A 26,311-nucleotide genomic window follows, 5' to 3' on the forward strand; every position below is an offset into this window, starting at 1 on the left:
CTCCTTCTCCATTTGTCTGCCCAAATCACCAGTTTAAATAAGTCATTCTATAGAGACCCCACATCCTCGTCTGAATTAACTACTCTACATAGTTTAGTATCATCTGCGAAAATTGACACTGAGCTTTCCAGTCCCACTGCTAGGTCATTTATAAAAATGTTAAACAGTAATAGCCCGAGTACTGAACCCTGCGGTATTCCACTGAGCACTGAGGTCCAGTCAGAGAACATACCATTAATAACCACTGACTGTTCCCTGTTATCCAGCCAATTACTTACCCAAGTACAGACAGTGTTTCCTAAACCAAGCTCTCTTAATTTGAAAATTAATCTCGTATGTGGCAGTGTGTTGAAGGCTTTAGCAAAATCTAAATAGACCACATCCACTGCTTTACCCTGATCAATATTATCGCTCACTTTCTCGTAGAAGCTTATTAAGTTAGTTTTACATGACCTGTCCCTCTCAAAACCATGCTGATTCCTATTAATAACCTTGGAGGTCTCCAAATACTCTTGTATGCTATCCCTTATTATACCGTTCAATATTTCTCTTACGTCCTAGAGGATGCTGGGGATCTCCGTAAGGACCATGGGGTATAGACGGGCTCCGCAGGAGACATGGGCACTCTAAAGACTTTAGGATAGAATGGGTGTGCACTGGCTCCTCCCTCTATGCCCCTCCTCCAGACCTCAGTTAGATCCTGTGCCCAGAGGTGACTGGATGCACTGCAGGGGAGCTCTCCTGAGTTTCTCTGAAAAAGACTTTTGTTAGGTTTTTAATTTTCAGGGAGCACTGCTGGCAACAGGCTCCCTGCATCATGGGACTGAGGGGAGAGAAGCAGACCTACTTTAATGATAGGCTCTGCTTCTTAGGCTACTGGACACCATTGGCTCCAGAGGGAGTCGGAACGCAGGTCTCACCCTCGCCGTTCGTCCCAGAGCCGCGCCGCCGTCCTCCTCACAGAGCCGGAAGATAGAAGCCGGGTGAGTATGAGAAGAAAGAAGACTTCATGATCTTCACTGAGGTAACGCTGCGCGCCATTGCTCCCACATAGTTCACATACAGCAGGCACTGTACGGGTGCAGGGCGCAGGGGGGGCGCCCTGGGCAGATTTATTAACCTCAAGGGACACTGGCATAGAAAGTAGATACTGCGGAGGCAGTATATTAATAAACCCCTGCCAGTTTAAATAATTTGAGCGGGACCGAAGCCTGCCGATGAGGGGGCGGAGCTTGTTCCCTCAGCACTAACTAGCGCCATTTTCTCCACAGCACACTGCAGACGCTGGCTCCCCGGACTCTCCCTTGCTGAACACGGTGACAGAGGGCAAATAAGAGGGGGGCGGCACTTGTAAGGCGCAGTGAGTGTATAGATATATCTATATAATTATATAAAAGCGCTGGGTTTTTTTTCTGGGAATTTGTTTCCAGTGTCGTCAGCGCTGGGTGTGTGCTGGCATACTCTCTCTCTCTGTCTCTCCAAAGGGCCTTATTGGGGGAACTGTCTCCATAAAAATACAATCCCTGTGTGTGTGGGGGTGTCGGTACGCGTGTGTCGGCATGTCTGAACCGGAAGGCTCATCTAGGGAGGAGGTGGAGCAGATGATTGTGGTGTCTCCGTCGGCAATGCCGACACCTGATTGGTTGTACATGTGGAATGTTTTAAATTCAAATGTGACTTTGTTACATAAGAGATTAGACAAAGCAGAGTCCAGGGATAATACAGGGAGTCAATCCATGGCTTTAACGGTGTCACAGGGCCCCTCAGGGTCTCAAAAACGTCCCCTATCCCAAATAGCAGACACTGATACCGACACGGATTCTGACTCCAGTGTTGACTACGATGATGCAAGGTTACACCCAAGGGTGGCCAAAAGTATTCATTATATGATTATTGCAATAAAAGATGTTTTGCATATCACAGATGATCCCTCTGTCCCTGACACGAGGGTACACATGTTTAAGGAAAATAAACCTGAGGTAACATTTCCCCCATCTCATGAGCTGAACGCATTATTTGAAAAAGCTTGGGAAACTACAGACAAAAAACTGCAGATTCCCAAAAGAATTCTTATGGCGTATCCTTTCCCTGCACAGGACAGGGTAAGGTGGGAATCCTCGCCAGGGTGGACAAGGCTTTGACGCGCTTATCCAAGAAGGTGGCGCTACCGTCTCCAGACACGGCAGCCCTCAAGGATCCTGCTGATCGCAGACCGGAAACAACTTTAAAATCAATTTATACACATACGGGTGCTTTGCTCAGACCGGCAATAGCATCGGCTTGGGTTTGTAGTGCGGTAGCAGCTTGGACAGATACCTTGTCAGCTGATATTGATACCCTAGATAAGGATACCATTATGTTGACCTTAGGTCACATCAAAGAGGCAGTCTTATATATGAGAGACGCTCAGAGCGACGTCGGGCTACTAGGTTCCAGGGCCAACGCCATGGCGATCTCGGCTAGGCGAGCACTGTGGACCCGCCAATGGACGGGTGATGCCGACTCAAAGAGGCATATGGAAGTTTTACCTTACAAGGGTGAGGTTTTATTTGGGGAAGGTCTTGCGGACCTGGTTTCCACAGCTACCGCGGGTAAATCTACTTTTTTGCCTTATGTTCCCCCACAGCAAAAGAAAACCCCACAGTATCAGATGCAGTCCTTTCGGTCGCATAAGTCCAGAAGAGGTCGGGGCTCTTCCTTCCTTGCCAGAGGTAAGGGTAGAGGGAAAAGAATGCCTGCTACGGCCAGTTCCCAGGAACAGAAGTCCTCCCCGGCTTCTACTAAATCCACCGCATGACTCTGGGGCTCCACTGAGGGAGTCCGCACCGGTGGGGGCACGTCTTCGACTCTTCAGCCACGTCTGGGGTCAGTCGGACGTGGATCCTTGGGCGATGGAAATAGTATCCCAAGGCTACAAGCTGGAATTCGAAGACGTGCCTCCTCGCCGATTCTTCAAATCGGCTTTATCAGCTTCTCCCCCAGAGAGGGAGATAGTTTTAGCTGCAATTAAAAAGCTGTGTCAACAGCAAGTGATTATCAAGGTTCCCCTAATAAATCAGGGAAAAGGGTACTATTCAACCCTATTTGTGGTCCCGAAACCGGATGGCTCGGTCAGACCCATACTAAACTTAAAATCCATGAACCTGTACTTAAAAAGGTTCAAGTTCAAGATGGAATCACTCATGGCAGTTATCTCCAGCCTGGAAGGGGGGGATTTTATGGTGTCACTAGACATAAAGGATGCATACCTTCACGTCCCCATATATCCTCATCAGGCATACCTTACGTTTCGCTGTACAGGACTGTCATTACCAGTTTCAGACGTTGCCGTTTGGGCTTTCCACGGCCCCGAGGGTGTTCACCAAGGTAATGGCGGAAATGATGGTGCTCCTGCGCAGGCAAGGAGTCACAATTATCCCGTACTTGGACGATCTCCTGATAAAAGCGAGATCAAAGGAACAATTGCAGAAAAGCGTGGCGCTCTCCCTGAGAGTACTACAGCAACATGGCTGGATTCTAAATCTACCAAAGTCACAGTTTGTTCCAACGACTTGGCTGTCTTTCTTAGGCATGATTCTGGACACAGAACAAAAGAGGGTTTTTCTCCCGATGGAAAAAGCCCAGGAACTACAGAACATGGTCAGAGACCTGTTAAAACCGAAAAGAGTGTCAGTCCATCAATGCACTCGAGTACTGGGGAAAATGGTGGCGACCTACGAGGCCATCCCCTTCGGCAGGTTTCATGCAAGGACTTTTCAGTGGGACCTTCTGGACAAGTGGTCTGGGTCCCATCTTCAAATACATCAGAAAATAACCCTGTCCCCCAGGGCCAGGTTGTCTCTCCTGTGGTGGCTGCAGAGTGCTCACCTTCTAGAGGGTCGCAGGTTCGGCATTCAGAACTGGGTTCTGGTGACCACGGACGCGAGCCTCCGAGGATGGGGAGCAGTCACACAAGGAAGGAATTTTCAAGGACTGTGGTCAAGCCAGGAAGCTTGTCTACACATCAACATACTGGAATTGAGGGCCATATACAACGGCCTACGACAAGCGGAGAATATTCTTTGCGACCTACCGGTTCTGATTCAATCAGACAATGTCACAGCCGTGGCTCATGTAAACCGCCAAGGCGGGACAAGGAGCAGAGTGGCAACGGCGGAAGCCACCAGGATTTTGCGCTGGGCAGAAAATCACGTAAGTGCTCTGTCAGCAGTATTCATTCCAGGAGTGGACAACTGGGAAGCAGACTTCCTCAGCAGACACGATCTCCATCCAGGAGAGTGGGGACTTCATCAAGAAGTTTTTGCAGAGATAACAAGTCTTTGGGGACTTCCTCAAATAGACATGATGGCGTCACGCCTCAACAAGAAGCTTCGGAGGTATTGTGCCAGGTCAAGGGACCCTCAGGCAGTAGCGGTGGACGCCCTGGTGACACCATGGGTGTTTCAGTCGGTCTATGTGTTCCCTCCTCTTCCTCTCATCTCAAAAATACTGAGAATCATAAGACAAAAAAGAGTACAGACAATACTCATTGTTCCAGATTGGCCTCGAAGGGCCTGGTACTCAGATCTTCAGGAACTGCTCACAGAAGATCCATGGCCTCTTCCTCTCAGGGAGGACCTGTTGCAACAGGGGCCCTGCGTTTTCCAAGACTTACCGCGGTTACGTTTGACGGCATAGTGGTTGAACACCGAATCCTAGCTGGGAAGGGTATTCTAGAAGAAGTCATCCCTACTCTGATAAAGGCTTGGAAGGAGGTGACGGCGAAACATTATCACCGTATCCGGAGGAAGTATGTTTCTTGGTGTGAAGCCAAGAATGCTACTACGGAAGATTTCCACTTGGGCCGGTTTCTCCACTTTCTACAGACAGGAGTAGATATGGGCCTAAAGTTAGGCTCCATTAAGGTACAGATTTCGGCCCTATCTATATTCTTCCAGAAAGAATTGGCTTCTCTCCCAGAAGTCCAGACTTTTGTAAAGGGAGTGCTACACATCCAGCCCCCTTTTGTGCCCCCAGTGGCACCATGGGACCTTAACGTGGTGTTACGGTTCCTAAAATCTCACTGGTTTGAGCCTCTTCAAACGGTTGAATTAAAATTTCTCACTTGGAAGGTGGTCATGTTGTTGGCCTTGGCATCTGCAAGGCGGGTGTCCGAATTGGCGGCCTTGTCTCATAAGAGCCCCTATCTAATTTTCCATGTGGATATAGCAGAGTTGAGGACTCGTCCTCAATTTTTACCTAAGGTGGTGTCATCGTTTCATATGAAACAACCTATTGTGGTGCCTGTGGCTACGGGAGACTTGGAGGATTCCAAATCCCTTGATGTAGTCAGGACCTTAAAAATTTACGTAGCCAGGACGGCTCGGATTAGGAAAACAGAAGCTCTGTTTGTCCTGTATGCAGCCCAACAAGTTGGCGCTCCTGCTTCTAAGCAGACTATTGCTCGCTGGATCTGTAACACGATTCAGCAGGCTCATTCTACGGCTGGATTGCCGGTACCAAATTCGGTATAGGCCCATTCCACTAGGAAGGTGGGTTCTTCTTGGGCGGCTGCCTGAGGCGTCTCGGCTTTACAGCTTTGCCCAGCGTCTACTTGGTCGGGTTCAAACACTTTTTTTCAAAATTCTACAAGTTTGATACCCTGGCTGATGAGGACCTCATGTTTGCTCAATCGGTGCAGCAGAGTCATCCGCACTCTCCCACCCGGTTTGGAGCTTTGGTATAATCCCCATGGTCCTTACGAAGTCCCCAGCATCCTCTAGGACGTAAAAGAAAATAAGATTTTAAACCTACCGGTAAATCTTTTTCTCCTAGTCCGTAGAGGATGCTGGGTGCCCGTCCCAGTGCGGACATATTTCTGCAAGACTTGTATATAGTTGTTGCTTACATAAGGGTTATGTTACAGTTAAGATCAGTCGTTGGCTGATACTGTTTTGTTCATACTGTTAACTGGTTGCGTATATTCCAGGTTATACGGTGTGGATGGTGTGGGCTGGTATGAATCTTGCCCTTAGATTAACAATAATCCTTTCCTCGTACTGTCCGTCTCCTCTGGGCACAGTTTCTCTAACTGAGGTCTGGAGGAGGGGCATAGAGGGAGGAGCCAGTGCACACCCATTCTATCCTAAAGTCTTTAGAGTGCCCATGTCTCCTGCGGAGCCCGTCTATACCCCATGGTCCTTACGGAGTCCCAAGCATCCTCTACGTACTAGGAGAAAAAGATTTACTGGTAGGTTTAAAATCTTATTTTTCCCCACTATAGATATCAAACTTACCGGTCTATAGTTACCGGGATGAGTTTTAATTCCCTTTTTAAGTATTTTTAAAAATACGGAGCACTATCTGATATACACCAGTCCTTTGTTATCATGCCTGATGTAATTGAATCATAGAAAATCAAATAAAAGGGCCTTGCTAGCTCTGAGTTACGCTCCATAAGAACCCCATCTGGACCAGGAGATGAAGTGTTGGAGGAAACCAGAGTATCCATGGGAAACCTAAGCAATTACGGAGAGAGCATACAAATTCCACACAGTTAGGGCCATTTGGGAGTTGAACTCAAGACTTCAGTGCTGTGAGGCAGTAACTATTACACAGTCTGTGCTGCCCAATTCGCCTACGAATCACATAGAGAAATTGGAATATGAGGAGACATTGTCTGCCACTGCTATCAAATTACATTATTTGGCACTTTATAATCTAATGTGTGCGCCTGAAGCTGGAAACTGTTGAATGATAAAATTGTGATTTATCCACTATGTATCTGTCCTGGGCACTGATCTGAGGTTCTATGAGGAGATACCCTAGCTTGCCAACACCAGATCTGACTCTGCATTACAGGGTATGGGGGAGCATTATGTCAGTTGTAGTTCAGCATAAGCTAGAGATACTGTATAAATATCTACCACCACTTGTGTGAGAGAACAGTCCGTCAGTCCTGCTTAATAGGTGTCTAACGAGATGGTAAAATAAGGTGTAAGGCAACAAAACCATGGCTTTTAAGGAAGAACTTTGTTTTATTTGTAACCTTTTTGTGTGTTATTGTCCAAAGGTATCGCTTTAAGGACTGTGCATTCTTGGAAGCTCTGCTTACTGGAATTGAACAGTGGTACGATACAGAGGGTCCCTGCACGAAGAACCTGGTGCAGTTACCTGTTATCCACATGATGGTAACACAGCACTCTCTGTTCCTGCCCTGTTTCCTGAGATCGAGAGAGGAGGAGAACGCATGCAGTGACATTCGAGGTACGGGTCTCTCTGTGTTTATGTTGCAGCAGCTCCATCCGAGAACTGTGTGAAATTCTATGTGCAGGGTGACCGCTGGATTATGGAAAAGCTGTTCCGTTACCATCATGCGTCTCATCGCGAGGCCTGTGCCTGCTCCTTTCCTGTGTCTGTCATTGCGTCCCCATGGCGATGGCTGCCCTACTGCGTACCTAGATCACCATGACCTTAGATATAGCACTTCGCCAATTGAACATAATGTGTGTATCTGACTTCTTGATGTGACAGTAATTTGTGTTGCAGTCCTAGCAGTGAACATAAAGTGTTTTGAGGAAAAAGCTGTGTAACTATTAGTGCTGCCTGCGGCTTATTAACCCACGACGCCCGCCCACTGGCTTTTTACGGCTCATAGAAATGGCTGCTGCCCGTTGCTGAGAACAGTGGCACACCCGGAGAGACGGTTAGCTCGTGGCTATACCAGTACAGTGGCATTGTACAGTAAGCCCCCTCTGCAATGGCTGCAGATAGAACAAATGTGTAATAAAAATGTTTGACGTCTCCCTCAATGTCTATTCAGGTATAGCGGGGGATGCCATAATATAAAAATAAAAATAACTCCCCCCCCCCCCCCCCCCCCCCCCCCAAAAAAAAAAACAAAAAAACCCTCTCCCTTCTAACCTGTACAGGTGTCCCCAGGCTAGACATGCTACCTATATTAGAGTTCAAAATAAACACAAGACTTACTGTGCTGTAGAAGAGTTTGTTGTCTTTTGTTGTCCATTTATTTCTAAAAATGTAAAAAGACACTTTTGACGCTTAATTTGGATAACTGACAAATTACAGTAGTGTTCTACAACTGTGTAGCGTTGCTGGTTACACTTTGCTCTGTGTCTTGAGCTATTGGCGAGAGTGCATACATAAGCTTAAAAAATATTGCCTGGTCCTCAAGTCATGTTACAATATGTTTAACTGGCAAAGACAAAAAAACATTAAAGCCTGGGTATGCATATTCTGCCCTGGAAAAGCATTGGGTGTGAAGTGCTGGCAGTTGGGATCCCGACAGTCAGTGCTGACGGCCAGAATTCAGCGGATCCCGGTAAGTATTTTCACCCTAACCCTTCCCCTTCTGCAGCCTAACCCTAAAACCCCTTTCACACCGCTGCAGAAACCAGAGTTCTTGCCGGGTTAACCCGGTCGCAGCTTGTATGAAGGTGTTAACTTGGATGTAGTGACCCACAAATCTAACCCGTAGCCTAACTCTAACACTCCCTTTAGTGCCTAACCCTAACCTCCCATACTTCCCTCTGAGATCCAACGGGATTCTGATTTTAACTACATCCCCTGGAAAAGCATACAGCACCATGCTGTACCTTCTAACTGTCCTGATTTTAGGTTTTCTGTTACTGGTCAAAAATTTGTCATGCTTCCCCACTTTTCTCTAACGTCCTAGGGGATACTGGGATGGTCTTAGTATCATGGAGTATAGATGGGGTCCATTGGAGCCTGGCACTTTAAAAATTCTTCAGTGTGTGCTGGCTCCTCCCCTCTATGCCCTTCCTGCAGACTCAGTTTAGAAAAATGTGCCTAAGGAGCCGGGTGCATTCTCTGGAGCTCCAGAGAGTTTTCTTCAAAACTTTATTTTAGTTTGTTTTCAGGCAGCACTGGCTGGCACCAGTCTGCCTGTGTCCTGGGACTTAGGGGGGGAGGGGATACCGAACCAACCTCTTGAAGGGTTAATGGTCTGGATACCTGCTGACAGGACATAGCTCCTGAGCTGTGGTTTCGCTCGCCCCCAGCATTCCGCCACCCCTAACAGAGCTGAACACGCTGGTGTGGTGAGTACAGGAATCGGGGGCCCGGTTAGCGGGTTCCTTGTTCACATGGTGGCATAAGGGCGCTTTGGGTAGTCGGTGCTGTGGGTCTCTGTTGTGTACTCTGCAGTCTCCCTTCACATGGAAGCAGCACACAGGAACCATAATGGCTGGATTCAATTAAAGGGATGATGTCTAACCATGGGCGTTTCTAGAGAGGAGGCGGCCCATGTGTAGGCTCCGGCTGTGCCCCCTCCTCTCTAGCCGGCAGCGCTGTGTAGACTCTGGACCCTAGCGCTGTCCCCGGGGTCTACAGCGCATGCGCATATCTCCGGGAAAGTGACACGGCTGACATTTTCCCAGTGATTTACCTACTGCGTATGCGTGAAACACTGGGAAAATGGTGCCACGCCATTTTCCCAATGATTTTGGCAGCTCTGCTGCTGCGCCGCGGGACTCCGGAGGGTAAGTATTTCTATTAATGGATGTGCGGTGTGGGCCCCCCTGGTCACCAGAGGGCCCATGTGCACCGCACACACTGCACCCATTATAAATACACCAGTGTGTCTAACATATCATCTGAACTGGCTACTGCCAGGCAGGTAAGTCAAGTGTTTAAAAAAATCTATGGATCATTTCCTGATCTAGCCGCCTTATCAGGCTTACCTCAGATTTGCGCTGCAGGACAATTACGTCCAGTTTCGGGCCTTGCCTTTTGGTCTCTCCATGGCACTGTGAGTGTTCACGAAGGTAATGGCAGAGATTATGTTGCAACTCTGCGTGTTGAGGGTGAACATCGTCCCGTACTTGGACGTACTCCTCATAAAAGCTGTGTTCAGAACTCTGTTGTTGGAAAGCATCAACCTGACTATGCGACTTCTCACAAGTTACGGGTGGATTCTCAATCGACAAAAATCACACCTGGAACCTTTGCAGAGGTTTCAGTTCATGGGGATGAGACTGGACAGGGTGTCTCAGAAAGTGTTCCTGCCTATGGATAAAGCCTGGACAATCCAGTCTATGGTCCGATCCGTTCTGAAACCACGCAAGGTCTCTGTTTATCATTGCATCCGTTGTATATAGGGGGTATACCGCACAGGAGAGTATAAGGCTGGATATTAATAATTACCAAAATACAATAATAGAATAGGAGAAGGTAAACTTTTCCAATAATAGTTATATTTGGTGGTGCACCCTGAGTCAGTGTGAAACATTTAGAAACAAAGGAGAAAAGAAGACTCTTTTGTGGGTGCACTCTTGAATAATTTGTAGTATTGAAAAAGAGATGGTTAAAAATTATTAAATTTTTATTCATGTAACACAATAAAACATAAAGTAGTTGGACACATATTATGGAGAAAAACACATATAAAAGTAATAAACCAATAATGCCAATCAATATTGGATAGTAATGGTGAGCTGTCCAGGTTAGATCACGTTTACAATGAAACAATAGGTCCACAACTTAGACTCCAAGATCTGCCTGTGATAGAAAAATATCTGATATAAGCTATACACAACCTAACTGCTTCGATAGGTGGTGGATGAGCAACTCTAAATATATTTAATGAAGATTAATGAGTCGGATCACTGATTATCTGGTAGGAGAGGGAAAAGAGAAGAATGTGATAGAAAAGATGAATCTGCTGTCAGCGTTAGACATAGAGCATGAATGCCCGAAATTTTCTACTACACCGAGTATTCCTCAAAAGTCTCCTATTTGAGTACTGACCCAGCCCAACACTGATTAGCTTCCAAGATCGGTATGGGTTCGGGCGTTTCCAGTGTGGTATGATAGTAGAAACAATATACCGATAACCTTGTGCTCTAGAATCACTGATGAGAGTTCACGAAAATCTGGGAAGAATAAGAATGGGTGAGGGGCCCTGGGAGAAGAGCTAAGAAGGAGGATCTGCTGCCATTGTTAGACAAGGAAATCCCTGAATCAATGGTGAGAGTCCCGAATGATAGCGAAAGTAACCAAGCCCGGCGAACGGGCGAAACGCGTCTTCCGACCCCGGGCTGTCCAGGACCGTCCACATCTCCAACCTCCTGCCTGCGCCGTAGCTGCAACCAGGACAGCGGCTTTCAACAACCTGTGAACCAGAGACTTCGTCCGCCGTGCAGTATCCGACGTTGAACCAGACCGGCACATAGCACAGTGACACTCGTAACTAGAGCTTTTCTCTTCACTGCGAGGCACCGAGCGACCAGCTCTCCCACATTTACGGGTAATATCAGTACTCATTACCCGTACACATGTCACTATTCCAAGGCGGCACTTGAGAGTCATTACGGACCTATCGATTGAGGCCGCAACCTCATGGGTGTTCTTATATCATTTTGACACCTATTATCTTTATCAGAACTGTCTGCTAATAGTACTTAATATTCCATTAACTGAATTTATCTTGTCATTATCTTTACACTGCGGAGTTTAAGTGCCACTTGTGCTATATTGCTTATCAAGTTTATGCCAAAATATATATATATATATATATTCTATGATTAGTATATTTATTCTGGCCAGAGCACTGTTTTCATCCTCGGTTTATACGGAGGGGATTTTTTACATATACAGCTTTCCCTACAGTTACTATTTTTAGGAGAGAAAGAATACCTTTTGTCATTATATTTGGTGTATATTTTACCAACTTGGTATATATCTTTTTGTAGACCATTATTGGTTACTCATTTGTATCCAATATAATGTGCATAAATGTTTATTCATTTACATAAAACCAGTACCTTTGGAAGTTCGAGGTTTTCAATCCTCCTTTCATTACAAGGTAATTTCACCTGATAACCTCATCATTATCTGATATTCACCACCTGTTATCACTTTGCATACAGATTGCAGTCTTTCATCAGAAAAATATTTTTTATCATTATTCTTTATTACGCTGCTCAACGGACGGTGTATGCCCATGTGTGTACTCCACACGGAGTGTATACTTCATATGTACTCCATAATCGGTACACATCATACACAGTTATAAATTTATCATCAAAATTGATTGTTCCTCTGTATCAAATCCCACTTATCTCTGTGTTGTTCTTTACTTTCGCTATCATTCGGGACTCTCACCATTGATTCAGGGATTTCCTTGTCTAACAATGGCAGCAGATCCTCCTTCTTAGCTCTTCTCCCAGGGCCCCTCACCCATTCTTATTCTTCCCAGATTTTCGTGAACTCTCATCAGTGATTCTAGAGCACAAGGTTATCGGTATATTGTTTCTACTATCATACCACACTGGAAACGCCCGAACCCATACCGATCTTGGAAGCTAATCAGTGTTGGGCTGGGTCAGTACTCAAATAGGAGACTTTTGAGGAATACTCGGTGTAGTAGAAAATTTCGGGCATTCATGCTCTATGTCTAACGCTGACAGCAGATTCATCTTTTCTATCACATTCTTCTCTTTTCCCTCTCCTACCAGATAATCAGTGATCCGACTCATTAATCTTCATTAAATATATTTAGAGTTGCTCATCCACCACCTATCGAAGCAGTTAGGTTGTGTATAGCTTATATCAGATATTTTTCTATCACAGGCAGATCTTGGAGTCTAAGTTGTGGACCTATTGTTTCATTGTAAACGTGATCTAACCTGGACAGCTCACCATTACTATCCAATATTGATTGGCATTATTGGTTTATTACTTTTATATGTGTTTTTCTCCATAATATGTGTCCAACTACTTTATGTTTTATTGTGTTACATGAATAAAAATTTAATAATTTTTAACCATCTCTTTTTCAATACTACAAATTATTCAAGAGTGCACCCACAAAAGAGTCTTCTTTTCTCCTTTGTTTCTTATCATTGCATCCGCCTACTAGGAAAGATGGTGGCCTCCTACGAGGCTATTCAGTACGTAAGATTCCATGCTGGTTCGTTCCAGTTAGACCTGCTGGACAAGTGGTCAGGGTCACATTTCCACATGCACCAGAGGATATCCCTTTCCCAAAGGCAAGGATCTCCCTTCTATGGTGGTTGCAGATCTCCCACCTAGTGGAGGACCGACAGTTCAGAATTCAGTCATGGATTCTGTTGACAACGGATGCAAGCCTCTGCGGTTGGCGGGCTGTGACGCAAGGGTCTCAGTTTCAGGGAAGGTGGTTGCCCCAAGATGCTTCTCTCCTGATAAACATTCTGGAACTCCGGGCGATTTACAATGCTGTTCTGCAAGCCTCTTACCTCCTTCAACATCAGGCCATACAGGTCCAGTCGGACAACGCCACGACGGTGGCGTACATAAACCAAAAGGGTGGAGCAAAAGCAGGGCCACATATTCATTCCGGTAGTGGAGAACTGGGAAGCGGACTTCATCAGCAGACACGATCTGCACCCGGGAGAGTTGGGCCTTCACCCGCAGGTGTTTCAACTGTTGGTTCAACGGTGGGGCAGCCCACTGATCGACATGATGGCTTCTCACCTCACCAAGAAGGCGCATCGCTACTGCTCCAGGACGAGGGATCCACAGGCTGTAGCGGTGGACACTCTGACGGCGCCGTGGGTTTACCAGTTCGTCTATCTGTTCCCTCCACTTCCTCTCATTCCCAGAGTTCTCAAAAGACTAAAACGGGAAAGCGTTCAGGTAATTCTCATTCCCCCAGATTAGCCTCGCAGGGCTTGGTATGCGGACCTCCTGGCCATGTCCCTCGAGGAGCCACATGGCCTCTGCCGCTTTAAGAAGATCTTCAGCAAGGGCCGTTCGTCTATCCAGACTTACCGCGGCTTCGTTTGACGTCATGGAGGTTAAAAGGGAGATTTTAGCCAGGAAAGGGCTTGTTGCCAAGGTTATCTCGACTATGGTCCAGGCCAGGAAGGTGGTAACATTTTAAACATGATCACCGCATATGGAAGAAATATGTTTCTTGGTGTGAGGGTCGATAGTATTCTACTGTAGATTTTCATCTTGGCCGGTTCTTACTCTTCCTACAAGTAGGTTTGGATATGGGCCTACGTTTACTCTCCATTAAAGTTCAGATCTCGGCCTTGTCTATTTTCTTCCAACGGCAGTTGGCTGTGATCCCAGAGGTCCAGACGTTTTTGAATGGTGTCCTACGTATTCAACCGCCCTTTGTGCCTCCCACGGCTCCGTGGGATCTCAATTTGGTCCTGACCTTTCTCCAATTGGATTGGTTTGAATAATTACTTAGGGTGAACATGAAGTATTTGACTTGGAAGACTGTAGTGTTATTGGCCATGGCCTCTGCAAGGCGTATATCTAATTTGGGGGCCTTATCCTGTAAGAGCCCTTATCTGGTGTTACACGAGGATAGAGCAGAGCTCAGGACTCGCCTGCAGTTTTTGTCTAAGGTGGTTTCGGTGTTTCACATCAATCAGCCGATAGTGGTTCCCTTGGTGTCTGACTCGTCAGTTACGCAAAAGTCCCTGGACGTGGTTCGGGCTTTGAAGATTTATGTTAAGCGGACGGCTCATCACAGGAAATCTGACTCGCTTTTTGTTCACTGACGCTACCAAAATTGGATGTCCTGCTTCAAAGCAGTCCATTGCTCGTTGGATCCGTCTGACAATCCAACATGCTTACTCTTCAGCAGCCTTGCCGCTACCGAGATCTGTTCAGGCCCACTCAACACGGTCGGTGGGTTCTTCATGGGCGGCTGCCCGTGGTGTCTCGGCTTTACAGTTGTGCGGAGCAGCTACTTGGTCTGGTTCGAACACATTTGTCAAGTTTTACAAGTCCTCTTGGCTAAAGAGGACCTTCAGTTTGGTCACTCTGTTTTGCAGGGGTCCCAGCACTCTCCCACCCGGTCTGGAAGCTTTGTGACTTCCCCATGGTACTAAGGACCATCCCTGTGTCCCCTAAGACGTTAGAGAAAATAGGAGTTTAATACCTACCGGTAATTCCTTTTCTCGTAGTCCGTAGGGGATACTGGGCGCCCGCCTCTGTGCTTCGTTTGTTTTCCTGCAAGCTTTATTCTTGTATTTCTTGGTTGGGTCTGCTGTTGCTGTCCCTTGTTTCAAGTTGTGGTTAGCATGGCTATCCTCTTGTTGTGTTGTGTGCTGGTTCGGTTCTCACCACTTTTCTTGTCTATTTTCCTTCTCTCAAAGTATGTCCGTCTCCTCGGGCATAGTTTTCCTAGACTGAGTCTGCAGGAGGGGCATAGAGGGGAGGAGCCATCACACTCTGAAGAATTTTAAAGTGCCAGGCTCCAATGGACCCCATCTATACCCCATGGTATTAAGACCATCCCAGTATTCCCTACGGACTATGAGAAAAGGAATTACCGGTAGGTATTAAATTCCTATTTTCTTATGCATGGTGAAGCTGTGTCACTCATGGGTACCGGGTGATAGGCCGACAGCCAATAGTTCAATCCCATATGGGTGACATGCATTAGGTCGACAGGTGCTTAAGGTTGACATGGTCAAGATGTCGACAAGTAAAAAGTCGACAGTGCTTATGGTCGTCGGGTTCAAATAGTTGACATGACAATGGTCAAACAGACAGAGAGGTGGTGGTGGTGGTGGTGGTGGTGGTGGGGGGGGGGGGGGGGGGGGGGTTGCAAATCCCACCCCTACATTTCTCTTCAGCACACTAAAAATTACCTGTAACCATACCTGAACCTATCTTGTAATAGAAATTCAGAGAATTAGTTACACGTTTGCAAACACATGTTTAGCTGCTGAGCCACTTCACGGCTTTTCTGATATCGGCAGTCCTAATACTACATAATAGCAGTGCCCACATAGGACCATGTAATTTGTCACAGTAGGCCTCATGATAAAGGCTATTACTAAAACATATCCAGACAGAGAGCGAATTTACCCAGGAGCCACCCCCATGATCTCCCATTGGCACTACAAGGAACAGCATGCCTTTCAAATACTGCTCCCATTCAATGCCTCTCGCACACAAGCAGACAAACAATGGTAGTTGCTCGGTCATTCCTGGAGATAATTATGTATCAGGTGCTGGAAAGGGGGAGGAGTCACAGACAGACAGATATGGTCGACACAAGTTTTTTAAAAATCTTTTACCATCTACACAGACTACGTTTGGGAATATTAGCCGTGCCCGAAGCATGGCGAGCGTACACATTTCCAGTAATTTGGCTTACATGTGGTTAAACCTACAACAAAACTTGTCAACCTTTTTTGTGGCGACCATTTCCATGTCGACCTTTTCTACATGTCAGCCTTTTGTGATGTCTATTTTTTCATACTGACCTTGTTGAGCTTTTTACCCAGTCGACCTACTACATGTCGACCTATTGTGCCGTCTACTTATTTCTAGTCAACCCAATGATCTACTGGTACTCGTAGGTGTTAGGGGCTAGCAACCGCAAGCCCTAGTCATTTCCCAACTCCCATCATGCTACACCGCCTTCACAGTTTACCTTGATTCGGAGAGCTGCATGATGGGGAAGTGGGCAGATGGACTGTACCCATGCTCTCTGTATGACAGGAAATGGAGGTAGGACGCCATTTTGTTCTTCATGTGTGAAAGCAGCTTTGTTATTGTTAACATGCAATCTACCTTTTTCTTTTGTTACTAATCAGACACTGATTAAGTTCCCGTACGCCTTATGTGATTGCCAAAATTTAATAAAAACTTGTGATGCTATGTTTTATCTTTCAGAAAAGTTGGTGGATCTCCTGAGATGTATAGTCGGCAAATGTCCATCTGTCTGTGACAGAAACCATTTTGTTGCTTTACTTGGTGCCTATGGAGCCAGTCTCAGCATGACAGGTGATGTAAAAAAGTGCAGTGGTCTGTTGTATATCTTAAAGTCACTATGCACAAATAAAGTGACGGGAGATCGCGGGGCACCATTCAGTTGGGGGTTTTTTGGTGCGGCTCTCGCAAATAATGCTGTTTGGGCTCCCAAACGGGTCACTTTTCGCGCACTTCAGCTCGCCACCCCCCAGGGGTGCAAGCTGAAATGCAGACACCAGCAGCCATCTCACCCGAACGGAGCTACAATTGAATATCTCTGGGCACCATCTAGTGGCTGCCGACGGAATACATTTTTAATCTCGCCTTATGGGTCAGATGTATTAAGCCTGGAGAAGTGATAAAGTGGACAGAGATAAAGTACTAGCCAACCAGCTCCTAGCTGCCATTTTTCATACCCAGCCTGTAACATGGCCATTAGGAGCTGATTGGCTGGTACTTTATCTCCGTCCACTTTATCTTTCTCCACGGCTTAATACATAGACCCCTACTTCAGTAAAGTAGGCATTTGGTCCACTTAACCACTGATCATATATATATTTTTCCATTTCAGACCAAAAAATACTCTTCTTGCTGCAGGCCTATGAGCAGAACAACGTGAGCCTCGCAGATTTCAGGTAACCATGTGAGATGTAAAGAGCACTGGTCTTGTATGTTGCGTGAAGGCAGCCATTTTGAAGATGCCATTTATTCACTAAGCTAGTGGTTCCCAAACGCAGTCTGTAAGGCACCCCAACAGTCCATTTTTAGGGATATCCCTTCTTGTGCACAATGATGTAATCAAGCTTTTTAGGTACTAATTAAGCCACCTGTTCCTAAGCATAGATATTCTTGAAACCTGGACTGTTGGGAACCACTGCACTAATTCCTAGTGACATATCATTACTGGTGGCTAATGATCGTTTGCAGTGCACAAAATGGCTGTCTTTACTGTCTATAGGTGTAACGGAGCAGCACATAAATAGATTTACAACTGAGATGTTTTCATGCCCCGTTGACCATGGTTCTGGTATGAATGGTCGACCATGTTAAGGTCGACATAGACATGGTCGACGTGTGCTAATAGTCGACACATGAAAATGGCTGACACGGGACAGGTCGACACATGAAACGGTCGACATGGATTTTCTTAAACTGTTGATGGTGTCATTTTTTCTATAACATGACCAGGAACCCCAATTAGTGTACCGCGTCTCCTTGCATAATGGCACAGGTTACCGTTACCAATCGTAGTCCACATGGATGGTAAAGTGTTAAAAATTATTATTATTTCTCTGACGTCCTAGTGGATGCTGGGAACTCCGTAAGGACCATGGGGAATAGCGGCTCCGCAGGAGTCTGGGCACAAAAGTTAAGCTTTAGGACTACCTGGTGTGCACTGGCTCCTCCCCCTATGACCCTCCTCCAAGCCTCAGTTAGATTTTTGTGCCCGACCGAGCAGGGTGCAATCTAGGGGGCTCTCCTGAGCTTCTTAAAAAAAGTTAGTTTTAGGTTTCTTATTTTCAGTGAGACCTGCTGGCAACAGGCTCACTGCATCGAGGGACTAAGGGGAGAAGAAGCGAACCTGCCTGCTTGCAGCCAGCTTGGGCTTCTTAGGCTACTGGACACCATTAGCTCCAGAGGGACCGAACACAGGCCCAGCCTCGGAGTCCGGTCCCAGAGCCGCGCCGCCGGCCCCCTTACAGAGCCAGAAGCAAGAAGAGGTGCGGAAAATCGGCGGCAGAAGACATCAGTCTTCAACAAGGTAGCGCACAGCACTGCAGCTGTGCGCCATTGCTCCTCATATACACTTTACACTCCGGTCACTGAGGGTGCAGGGCGCTAGGGGGGGGTGCCCTGAGCAGCAATAAAAACACCTTGGCTGGCGAAAATACACCACATATAACCCCCAGGGCTATATGGATGTATTTTAACCCCTGCCAGAATACAGCAAAACGCGGGAGAAAAGTCAGCTGAGAAGGGGGCGGAGCCTATCTCAGCACACTGGCGCCATTTTCCCTCACAGCTCCGCTGGAAGGACGTCTCCCTGACTCTCCCCTGCAGTCCTGCACTACAGAAAAGGGTAAAACAAGAGGGGGGGGGGGCACTAATTTGGCGCAGTAATCATAAAAACAGCAGCTATAAGGGAAAAACACTCTCTATAGGGTTATCCCAGTATATATATAGCGCTCTGGTGTGTGCTGGCATACTCTCCCTCTGTCTCCCCAAAGGGCTAGTGGGGTCCTGTCCTCTATCAGAGCATTCCCTGTGTGTGTGCAGTGTGTCGGTACGATTGTGTCGACATGTATGAGGAGGAAAATGATGTGGAGGCGGAGCAATTGCCTGTATTAGAGATGTCACCCCCTAGGGAGTCGACACCTGAGTGGATGGGCTTATGGAAGGAATTACGTGACAGTGTCAGCTCTTTACAAAAGACGGTTGATGACATGAGACAGCCGGCTACTCAGCTTGTGCCTGTCCAGGCGTCTCAAAGGCCATCAGGGGCTCTAAAACGCCCGTTACCTCAGATGGCAGATACAGACGCCGACACGGATACTGACTCCAGTGTCGACGATGAAGAGACGAATGTGACTTCCAGTAGGGCCACACGTTACATGATTGAGGCAATGAAAAATGTTTTACATATTTCTGATAATACAAGTACCACTAAAAAGGGTATTATGTTTGGTGAGAAAAAACTGCCTGTAGTTTTTCCTGCATCTGAGGAATTAAATGAAGTGTGTGATGAAGCGTGGGTTTCCCCCGATAAAAAACTGATAATTCCTAAAAGGTTATTGGCATCATACCCCTTCCCGCCAGAGGATAGGGCACGTTGGGAAACACCCCCTAAGGTGGATAAAGCGCTCACACGCTTGTCAAAACAGGTGGCACTACCGTCTCCTGATACGGCCGCCCTTAAGGAACCTGCTGACAGAAAGCAGGAGAATATCCTAAAATGTATATACACTCACACGGGTGTTATACTGCGACCAGCAATCGCCTCAGCCTGGATGTGCAGTGCTGGGGTGGCTTGGTTGGATTCCCTGACTGAGAATATTGATACCCTAGATAGGGACAGTATATTACTGACTATAGAGCATTTAAAAGATGCATTTTTATCAGAATCAGCTTTATTGGCCAGGTGTACTCACGTACACTAGGAATTCTTTGTGGTACAATGCATCGCCAAGCAGCAACATGAAGGGGGAATACATAGCATACGAAGGGGGAAGAACATAGCATACATTACACACATTACACGTATGAGTTGATACTGCACATTGCAACTGTACAATAGACTCAACATATTAGACATATTATACACGTAGGACTAAACACAAAGGCTACTTGGCAGAGCAGCACCGAGGCAGCCATCCGCGGCGCCAACTAGAACTCAAACAATGCACATAATACAGAAGATTTAAGTATTACATCAAAAGATAAACCACACAGACAATAAAGACAGAAAGCATAATGCAGGGTTGGTGTAAGCATTTTGGGTAATAACCTCCAGGGGTTGTGTATTCCACCCTCACAAGGTACCAGGTGCGGCAGCCATCTTAGGCGCTCTGCGTAGGATTACCCAGGGTGGAATAGTCCACCCCCAGAAGAGAACACAAAACGGGGAGATTGCAGAGTCCTTAGGTTCAGAGTAGGGTTCCACTAAAACCATCAGGTCCATGTATTTTTCATCCCATCCACAAGTGCACCAGATAAGGCAGCCATGTTGGGCGCACTACGAAGGTTACACAGTGGGAGATGAGCCATACAAGGGCCAAATGCATTTACGGGAAAACTGACACGAGTGTAGGAGTATGCTATACCCTGCATGGAAAGATCCAAATGAAGCACACCCTGCCCATGGAGGGACCATCCGAGGCAGCCATGTGAGGCGCACTGTGTAGGTTACTGCTGGCAGGGTGTGCAACCAATGGAGGTACACATTACAGGAATAGCACACAGTGGGGGGAAAGTACCCTGTAAGAAGAAAGAAGGGAAAGACACATTTGCAGGAAAACATTAATTTGTGAAAATGATAAATGTCCTGGTCTCATGAGAGCAGTGCGGGTGTGTGTGAGAGTGTGGGGAGCAGTGCGGGTGGGTGTAAGAATGTGGAGTGCACACTAATGTCCAATGGAACTGACCCAGCAAAATCTGGTCCTTATGCGCACGCCCCTCAGTTCCCTGCTCAGCTTGAGGGGTAGTCTTGGGGGCAGTCATGATGTTCTTGGACAGAGAAGTAGTAGGCATTGGTCCTGGTGTTCTCAAGGCAGAGGTGAGGAGAGGCCACATGATGGTCCCGAGTTGCAGTGTTTGGGGAAATTGTATTATTTGAGATTTTAGCGTAGTCCAAATCCAGTTCAAACTCCGGTTCTAACTCCATTCTTAAATCATATTCTTAACAATTGCATTCTTCACAATTGCAAGCAGGCCAAGTCCTGACTGCAGGCCTTGATAATATTGCTCTTAAATGCTCCAACTATATCAGCTGGCAAAGGGGGAGGTACGCAATCAGAAGTTCAGCTAATTAACAGAGGTTATTTTGCATTGAAGAAGGATCACAGACATTTGCAGACAAACTTCCTTGGGCTGTGAAAAGTGTAGCCAGAGAGAGATGAGAGACTCAGATATACAAGCATGAAGATGGTGTTTTTACCTGTGAAGAGAGGAGAAATGGTTTTCAGTTCCGGTTCTAACTCCATTCTTAAATCATATTCTTAACAATTGCATTCTTCACAATTGCAAGCAGGCCAAGTCCTATATATGCGTGATGCACAGAGGGATATTTGCCGACTGGCATCAAGAGTAAGTGCGCTGTCCATCTCTGCCAGAAGAGGGTTATGGACGCGGCAGTGGTCAGGTGATGCGGATTCCAAAAGGCATATGGAAGTATTGCCTTATAAAGGGGAGGAGTTATTTGGGGTAGGTCTATCAGACCTAGTGGCCACGGCAACTGCTGGGAAATCCACATTTTTACCCCAGGTAGCCTCTCAACATAAGAAGACGCCGTATTATCAGGCGCAGTCTTTTCGGCCCCAGAAGGGAAAGCGGGCAAAAGGCTCCTCATTTCTGCCCCGTGGCAGAGGGAGAGGAAAAAGGCTGCAGCAAACAGCCAGTTCCCAGGAACAGAAGCCCTCTCCCGCTTCTGCCAAGTCCTCAGCATGACGCTGGGGCTTTACAAGCGGACTCAGGCACGGTGGGGGCCCGTCTCAAGAATTTCAGCGCACAGTGGGCTCACTCACAAGTGGACCCCTGGATCCTTCAGGTGGTATCTCAGGGGTACAAATTGGAATTCGAGACGTTTCCCCCTCGCCGTTTCCTAAAGTCTGCTTTACCGACGTCTCCCTCCGACAGGGAGGCGGTATTGGAAGCCATTCACAAGCTGTATTCCCAGCAGGTGATAATCAAGGTACCTCTCCTGCAACAGGGAAAGGGGTATTATTCCACGCTGTTTGTGGTACCGAAGCCGGACGGCTCGGTGAGACCTATTTTAAATCTGAAATCCTTGAACACTTACATACAGAGGTTCAGATTCAAGATGGAGTCACTCAGAGCGGTGATTGCGAACCTGGAAGAAGGGGATTATATGGTGTCTCTGGACATCAAGGATGCTTACCTCCATGTCCCAATTTACCCTTCTCACCAAGGGTACCTCAGGTTTGTGGTACAGAACTGTCACTATCAGTTTCAGACGCTGCCGTTTGGATTGTCCACGGCACCCCGGGTCTTTACCAAAGTAATGGCCGAAATGATGATACTCCTTCGAAGGAAGGGAGTTTTAATTATCCCTTACTTGGACGATCTCCTGATAAGGGCAAGATCCAGGGAACAGTTGGTAGTCGGGGTAGCACTATCTCAAGTAGTGTTGCGGCAGCACGGTTGGATTCTCAATATTCCAAAATCGCAGCTGATCCCGACGACACGTCTTCTATTCCTAGGGATGATCCTGGACACAGTCCAGAAAAAGGTGTTTCTCCCGGAGGAGAAAGCCAGGGAGTTATCCGAGCTAGTCAGAAACCTCCTAAAACCAGGCCAAGTGTCAGTGCATCAATGCACAAGGGTCCTGGGAAAAATGGTGGCTTCCTACGAAGCAATCCCATTCGGCAGATTCCACGCAAGAACTTTCCAGTGGGACCTGCTGGACAAATGGTCCGGATCGCATCTTCAGATGCATCAGAGGATAACCCTGTCACCAAAGACAAGGGTGTCTCTCCTGTGGTGGTTGCAGAGTGCTCATCTTCTAGAGGGCCGCAGATTCGGCATTCAGGACTGGGTCCTGGTGACCACAGATGCCAGCCTGCGAGGCTGGGGAGCAGTCACACAGGGAAGAAATTTCCAGGGCTTGTGGTCAAGCCTGGAGACATCACTTCACATAAATATCCTGGAGTTAAGGGCCATTTACAATGCTCTAAGCCAAGCAAGACCTCTGCTTCAGGGTCAGCCGGTGCTGATCCAGTCGGACAACATCACGGCAGTCGCCCACGTAAACAGACAGGGCGGCACAAGAAGCAGGAGGGCAATGGCAGAAGCTGCAAGGATTCTTCGCTGGGCGGAAAATCATGTGATAGCACTGTCAGCAGTGTTCATTCCGGGAGTGGACAACTGGGAAGCAGACTTCCTCAGCAGGCACAACCTCCACCCGGGAGAGTGGGGACTTCACCCAGAAGTCTTCCACATGATTGTAAACCGTTGGGAAAAACCAAAGGTGGACATGATGGCGTCCCGCCTCAACAAAAAACTGGACAGGTATTGCGCCAGGTCAAGGGACCCTCAGGCAATAGCTGTGGACGCTCTGGTAACACCGTGGGTGTACCAGTCAGTGTATGTGTTCCCTCCTCTGCCTCTCATACCCAAGGTACTGAGAATTATAAGACGGAGAGGAGTAAGAACTATACTCGTGGCTCCGGATTGGCCAAGAAGGACTTGGTACCCGGAACTTCAAGAGATGCTCACAGAGGACCCGTGGCCTCTACCTCTAAGAAGGGACCTGCTCCAGCAAGGACCCTGTCTGTTCCAAGACTTACCGCGGCTGCGTTTGACGGCATGGCGGTTGAACGCCGGATCCTGAAGGAGAAAGGCATTCCGGAGGAAGTCATCCCTACCCTGATCAAGGCCAGGAAGGATGTGACCGCAAAACATTATCACCGCATTTGGCGAAAATATGTTGCGTGGTGCGAGGCCAGGAAGGCCCCAACGGAGGAATTTCAACTGGGGCGATTCCTGCATTTCCTGCAAACAGGAGTGTGTATGGGCCTAAAATTGGGGTCCATTAAGGTTCAAATTTCGTCCCTGTCGATTTTCTTCCAGAAAGAACTGGCTTCAGTTCCTGAAGTTCAGACGTTTGTCAAGGGGGTGCTGCATATACAGCCTCCTTTTGTGCCTCCAGTGGCACCTTGGGATCTCAATGTAGTTTTGGGATTCCTCAAATCACATTGGTTTGAACCACTTAAATCTGTGGATTTAAAATATCTCACATGGAAAGTGGTCATGCTGTTGGCCCTGGCTTCGGCCAGGCGCGTGTCAGAATTGGCGGCTTTATCCTGTAAAAGCCCTTATCTGATTTTCCATTCGGGAGCTTTGGTATAATCCCCATGGTCCTTACGGAGTTCCCAGCATCCACTAGGACGTCAGAGAAAATAAGATTTACTTACCGATAATTCTATTTCTCGTAGTCCGTAGTGGATGCTGGGCGCCCATCCCAAGTGCGGATTGTCTGCAATACTTGTACATAGTTATTGTTAACTAAATCGGGTTATTGTTGTTGTGAGCCATCTTTCCAGAGGCTCCTCTGTTATCATGCTGTTAACTGGGTTCAGATCACAGGTTGTACGGTGTGATTGGTGTGGCTGGTATGAGTCTTACCCGGGATTCAAAATCCTTCCTTATTGTGTACGCTCGTCCGGGCACAGTATCCTAACTGAGGCTTGGAGGAGGGTCATAGGGGGAGGAGCCAGTGCACACCAGGTAGTCCTAAAGCTTTACTTTTGTGCCCAGACTCCTGCGGAGCCGCTATTCCCCATGGTCCTTACGGAGTTCCCAGCATCCACTACGGACTACGAGAAATAGAATTATCGGTAAGTAAATTCTTATTTTTTTTAAAAAAAGAGCCATATGTTATGCACACCAGTGCCTGCAGGAAAGTACTGGTGTCAGAACTGTTATGCACTCCAGTGTCTGCAGGAATGTACTGGTGTTTGAACTGTTATGCAAAACAAATGGACTAACAGACAAACTGGGGAATATGACATAACGTACACAGAAGGTAATAGGGTAACAAAATACACACAAAGTGAACAGAGAAGCCCAGAGGCTAAGGAACTGGGTATCTCCCTTGTATTAGAACTGCACAGATGGAAAAAGCAAGATGTTGTGTTTTAATACGTAGAGAACCCGAAATGCTGTTGCTAAGGGCAACAGCAAAACCCTAAAGGGTTACCAACGGGTGTGGCAGTAAACTCCTTGGTCAGAGATGGAATGATAGACACAAGGAGAGTCTCCACAATCCTATTTCTCACTTGCAGTGCACAGGTTTTAGCTTACTGCCACTAAACTGACCCCTGACACCTAGCACAGTGAGACAGGATTAGACAGGCAAGTCTTAGAATACAGCCGCAAACTTGCTAAGTTCACAGAGTAGTAACAGAACCCCAGCAAGCTAAACGACTGACTCCAGTCTTACTGCTAGGTCTGGATTGGCAGAGTGTAATACCAAATCCCTAGGCCTATTTGCAGTAAGCAACAAACAAATACAAAGCTACACAGTACTGGCTAACTTTCATGAACTGACTAACCAACAAAGATTCAGCAGCATCTGCTTACCCTGAAAAGAGGCCTTATAAAGCAGGTGCTGTCCACGCCCCACTCAGACCTCACAGACTGTGAGCACAAAAACCAGCACCGGATCCCCTGCCGTGCACAGAGCCTATAACCACTGCACAGCAAAAGACCCGAACCGGAGTATCAGCTGCGCTCAGGTTACTCCACTAGCACTTGTCTCCCGGTTGCCATGACGACGTGGCAGCACAGGGCAGGAGACCCTAACACCATATCGACTAGAGGCGTAACTAGGGTCTTCGGCACCCAGGGCAAGATGAAGAACCCCCCCCCCCTTTAAAATAAAAAAACAACCACCAGAAATATAACGAACATTATGTGTGCGCGCCAAAGAAGTGGGCGTGGCGATATGCTATAAGGGGCGTGGTCACTGAAAATGGACCATACCAACATGACACACCACCCGTCCACCTGTCTCTCCTCACTATGGGAACATTCCTTTTCATTGCATACACACATTATCTATATGATGGTTTCTCACAATGTGGAACCTCTGAAGAAATGCATCCTCAATGGGAAAAAGGTAGTCTTCAGTTAGTATTCACTATTCATGTAAGTCACATCGCCTGAAAGATACCTGTTTGTGTAGGAATATTAACAAGGTCATCATCATACAATAGCGGTTCAACCAGACACGTGCCCCCCACGTCACTTCCTGCCCCCTGTGTCTCTCAGCTACACCATCATCGCCTTCCTGCATCTCTCAGCCACACCATCACCTCCCTGTGTAATTTCTCAGCACACCATCTCC

At 47.1% G+C, this 26,311-nt stretch overlaps 1 protein-coding gene and 2 pseudogenes across 1 annotated transcript in view; 2 read left to right on the forward strand and 1 right to left on the reverse strand.

Moving 5' to 3' along the window:
* The window catches only part of URB1 (URB1 ribosome biogenesis homolog), a 219,669-nt gene that overhangs the window by 168,062 nt on the left and 25,296 nt on the right, over positions 1-26,311 (forward strand). Inside the window, exons 26-28 of the mRNA XM_063956398.1 lie at positions 7,052-7,245; positions 16,651-16,761; positions 17,300-17,363. Of these exons, the coding sequence (XP_063812468.1) occupies positions 7,052-7,245; positions 16,651-16,761; positions 17,300-17,363 (369 nt within the window). The remainder of the gene's footprint in view (positions 1-7,051; positions 7,246-16,650; positions 16,762-17,299; positions 17,364-26,311) is intronic.
* On the reverse strand, positions 10,719-10,838 carry LOC135051493 (5S ribosomal RNA; annotated as a pseudogene).
* Positions 12,272-12,391, forward strand: LOC135051494 (5S ribosomal RNA; annotated as a pseudogene).

This window comes from Pseudophryne corroboree, chromosome 2, assembly GCF_028390025.1.
Source record: "Pseudophryne corroboree isolate aPseCor3 chromosome 2, aPseCor3.hap2, whole genome shotgun sequence".
NCBI classification, from domain to species: domain Eukaryota; kingdom Metazoa; phylum Chordata; class Amphibia; order Anura; family Myobatrachidae; genus Pseudophryne; species Pseudophryne corroboree.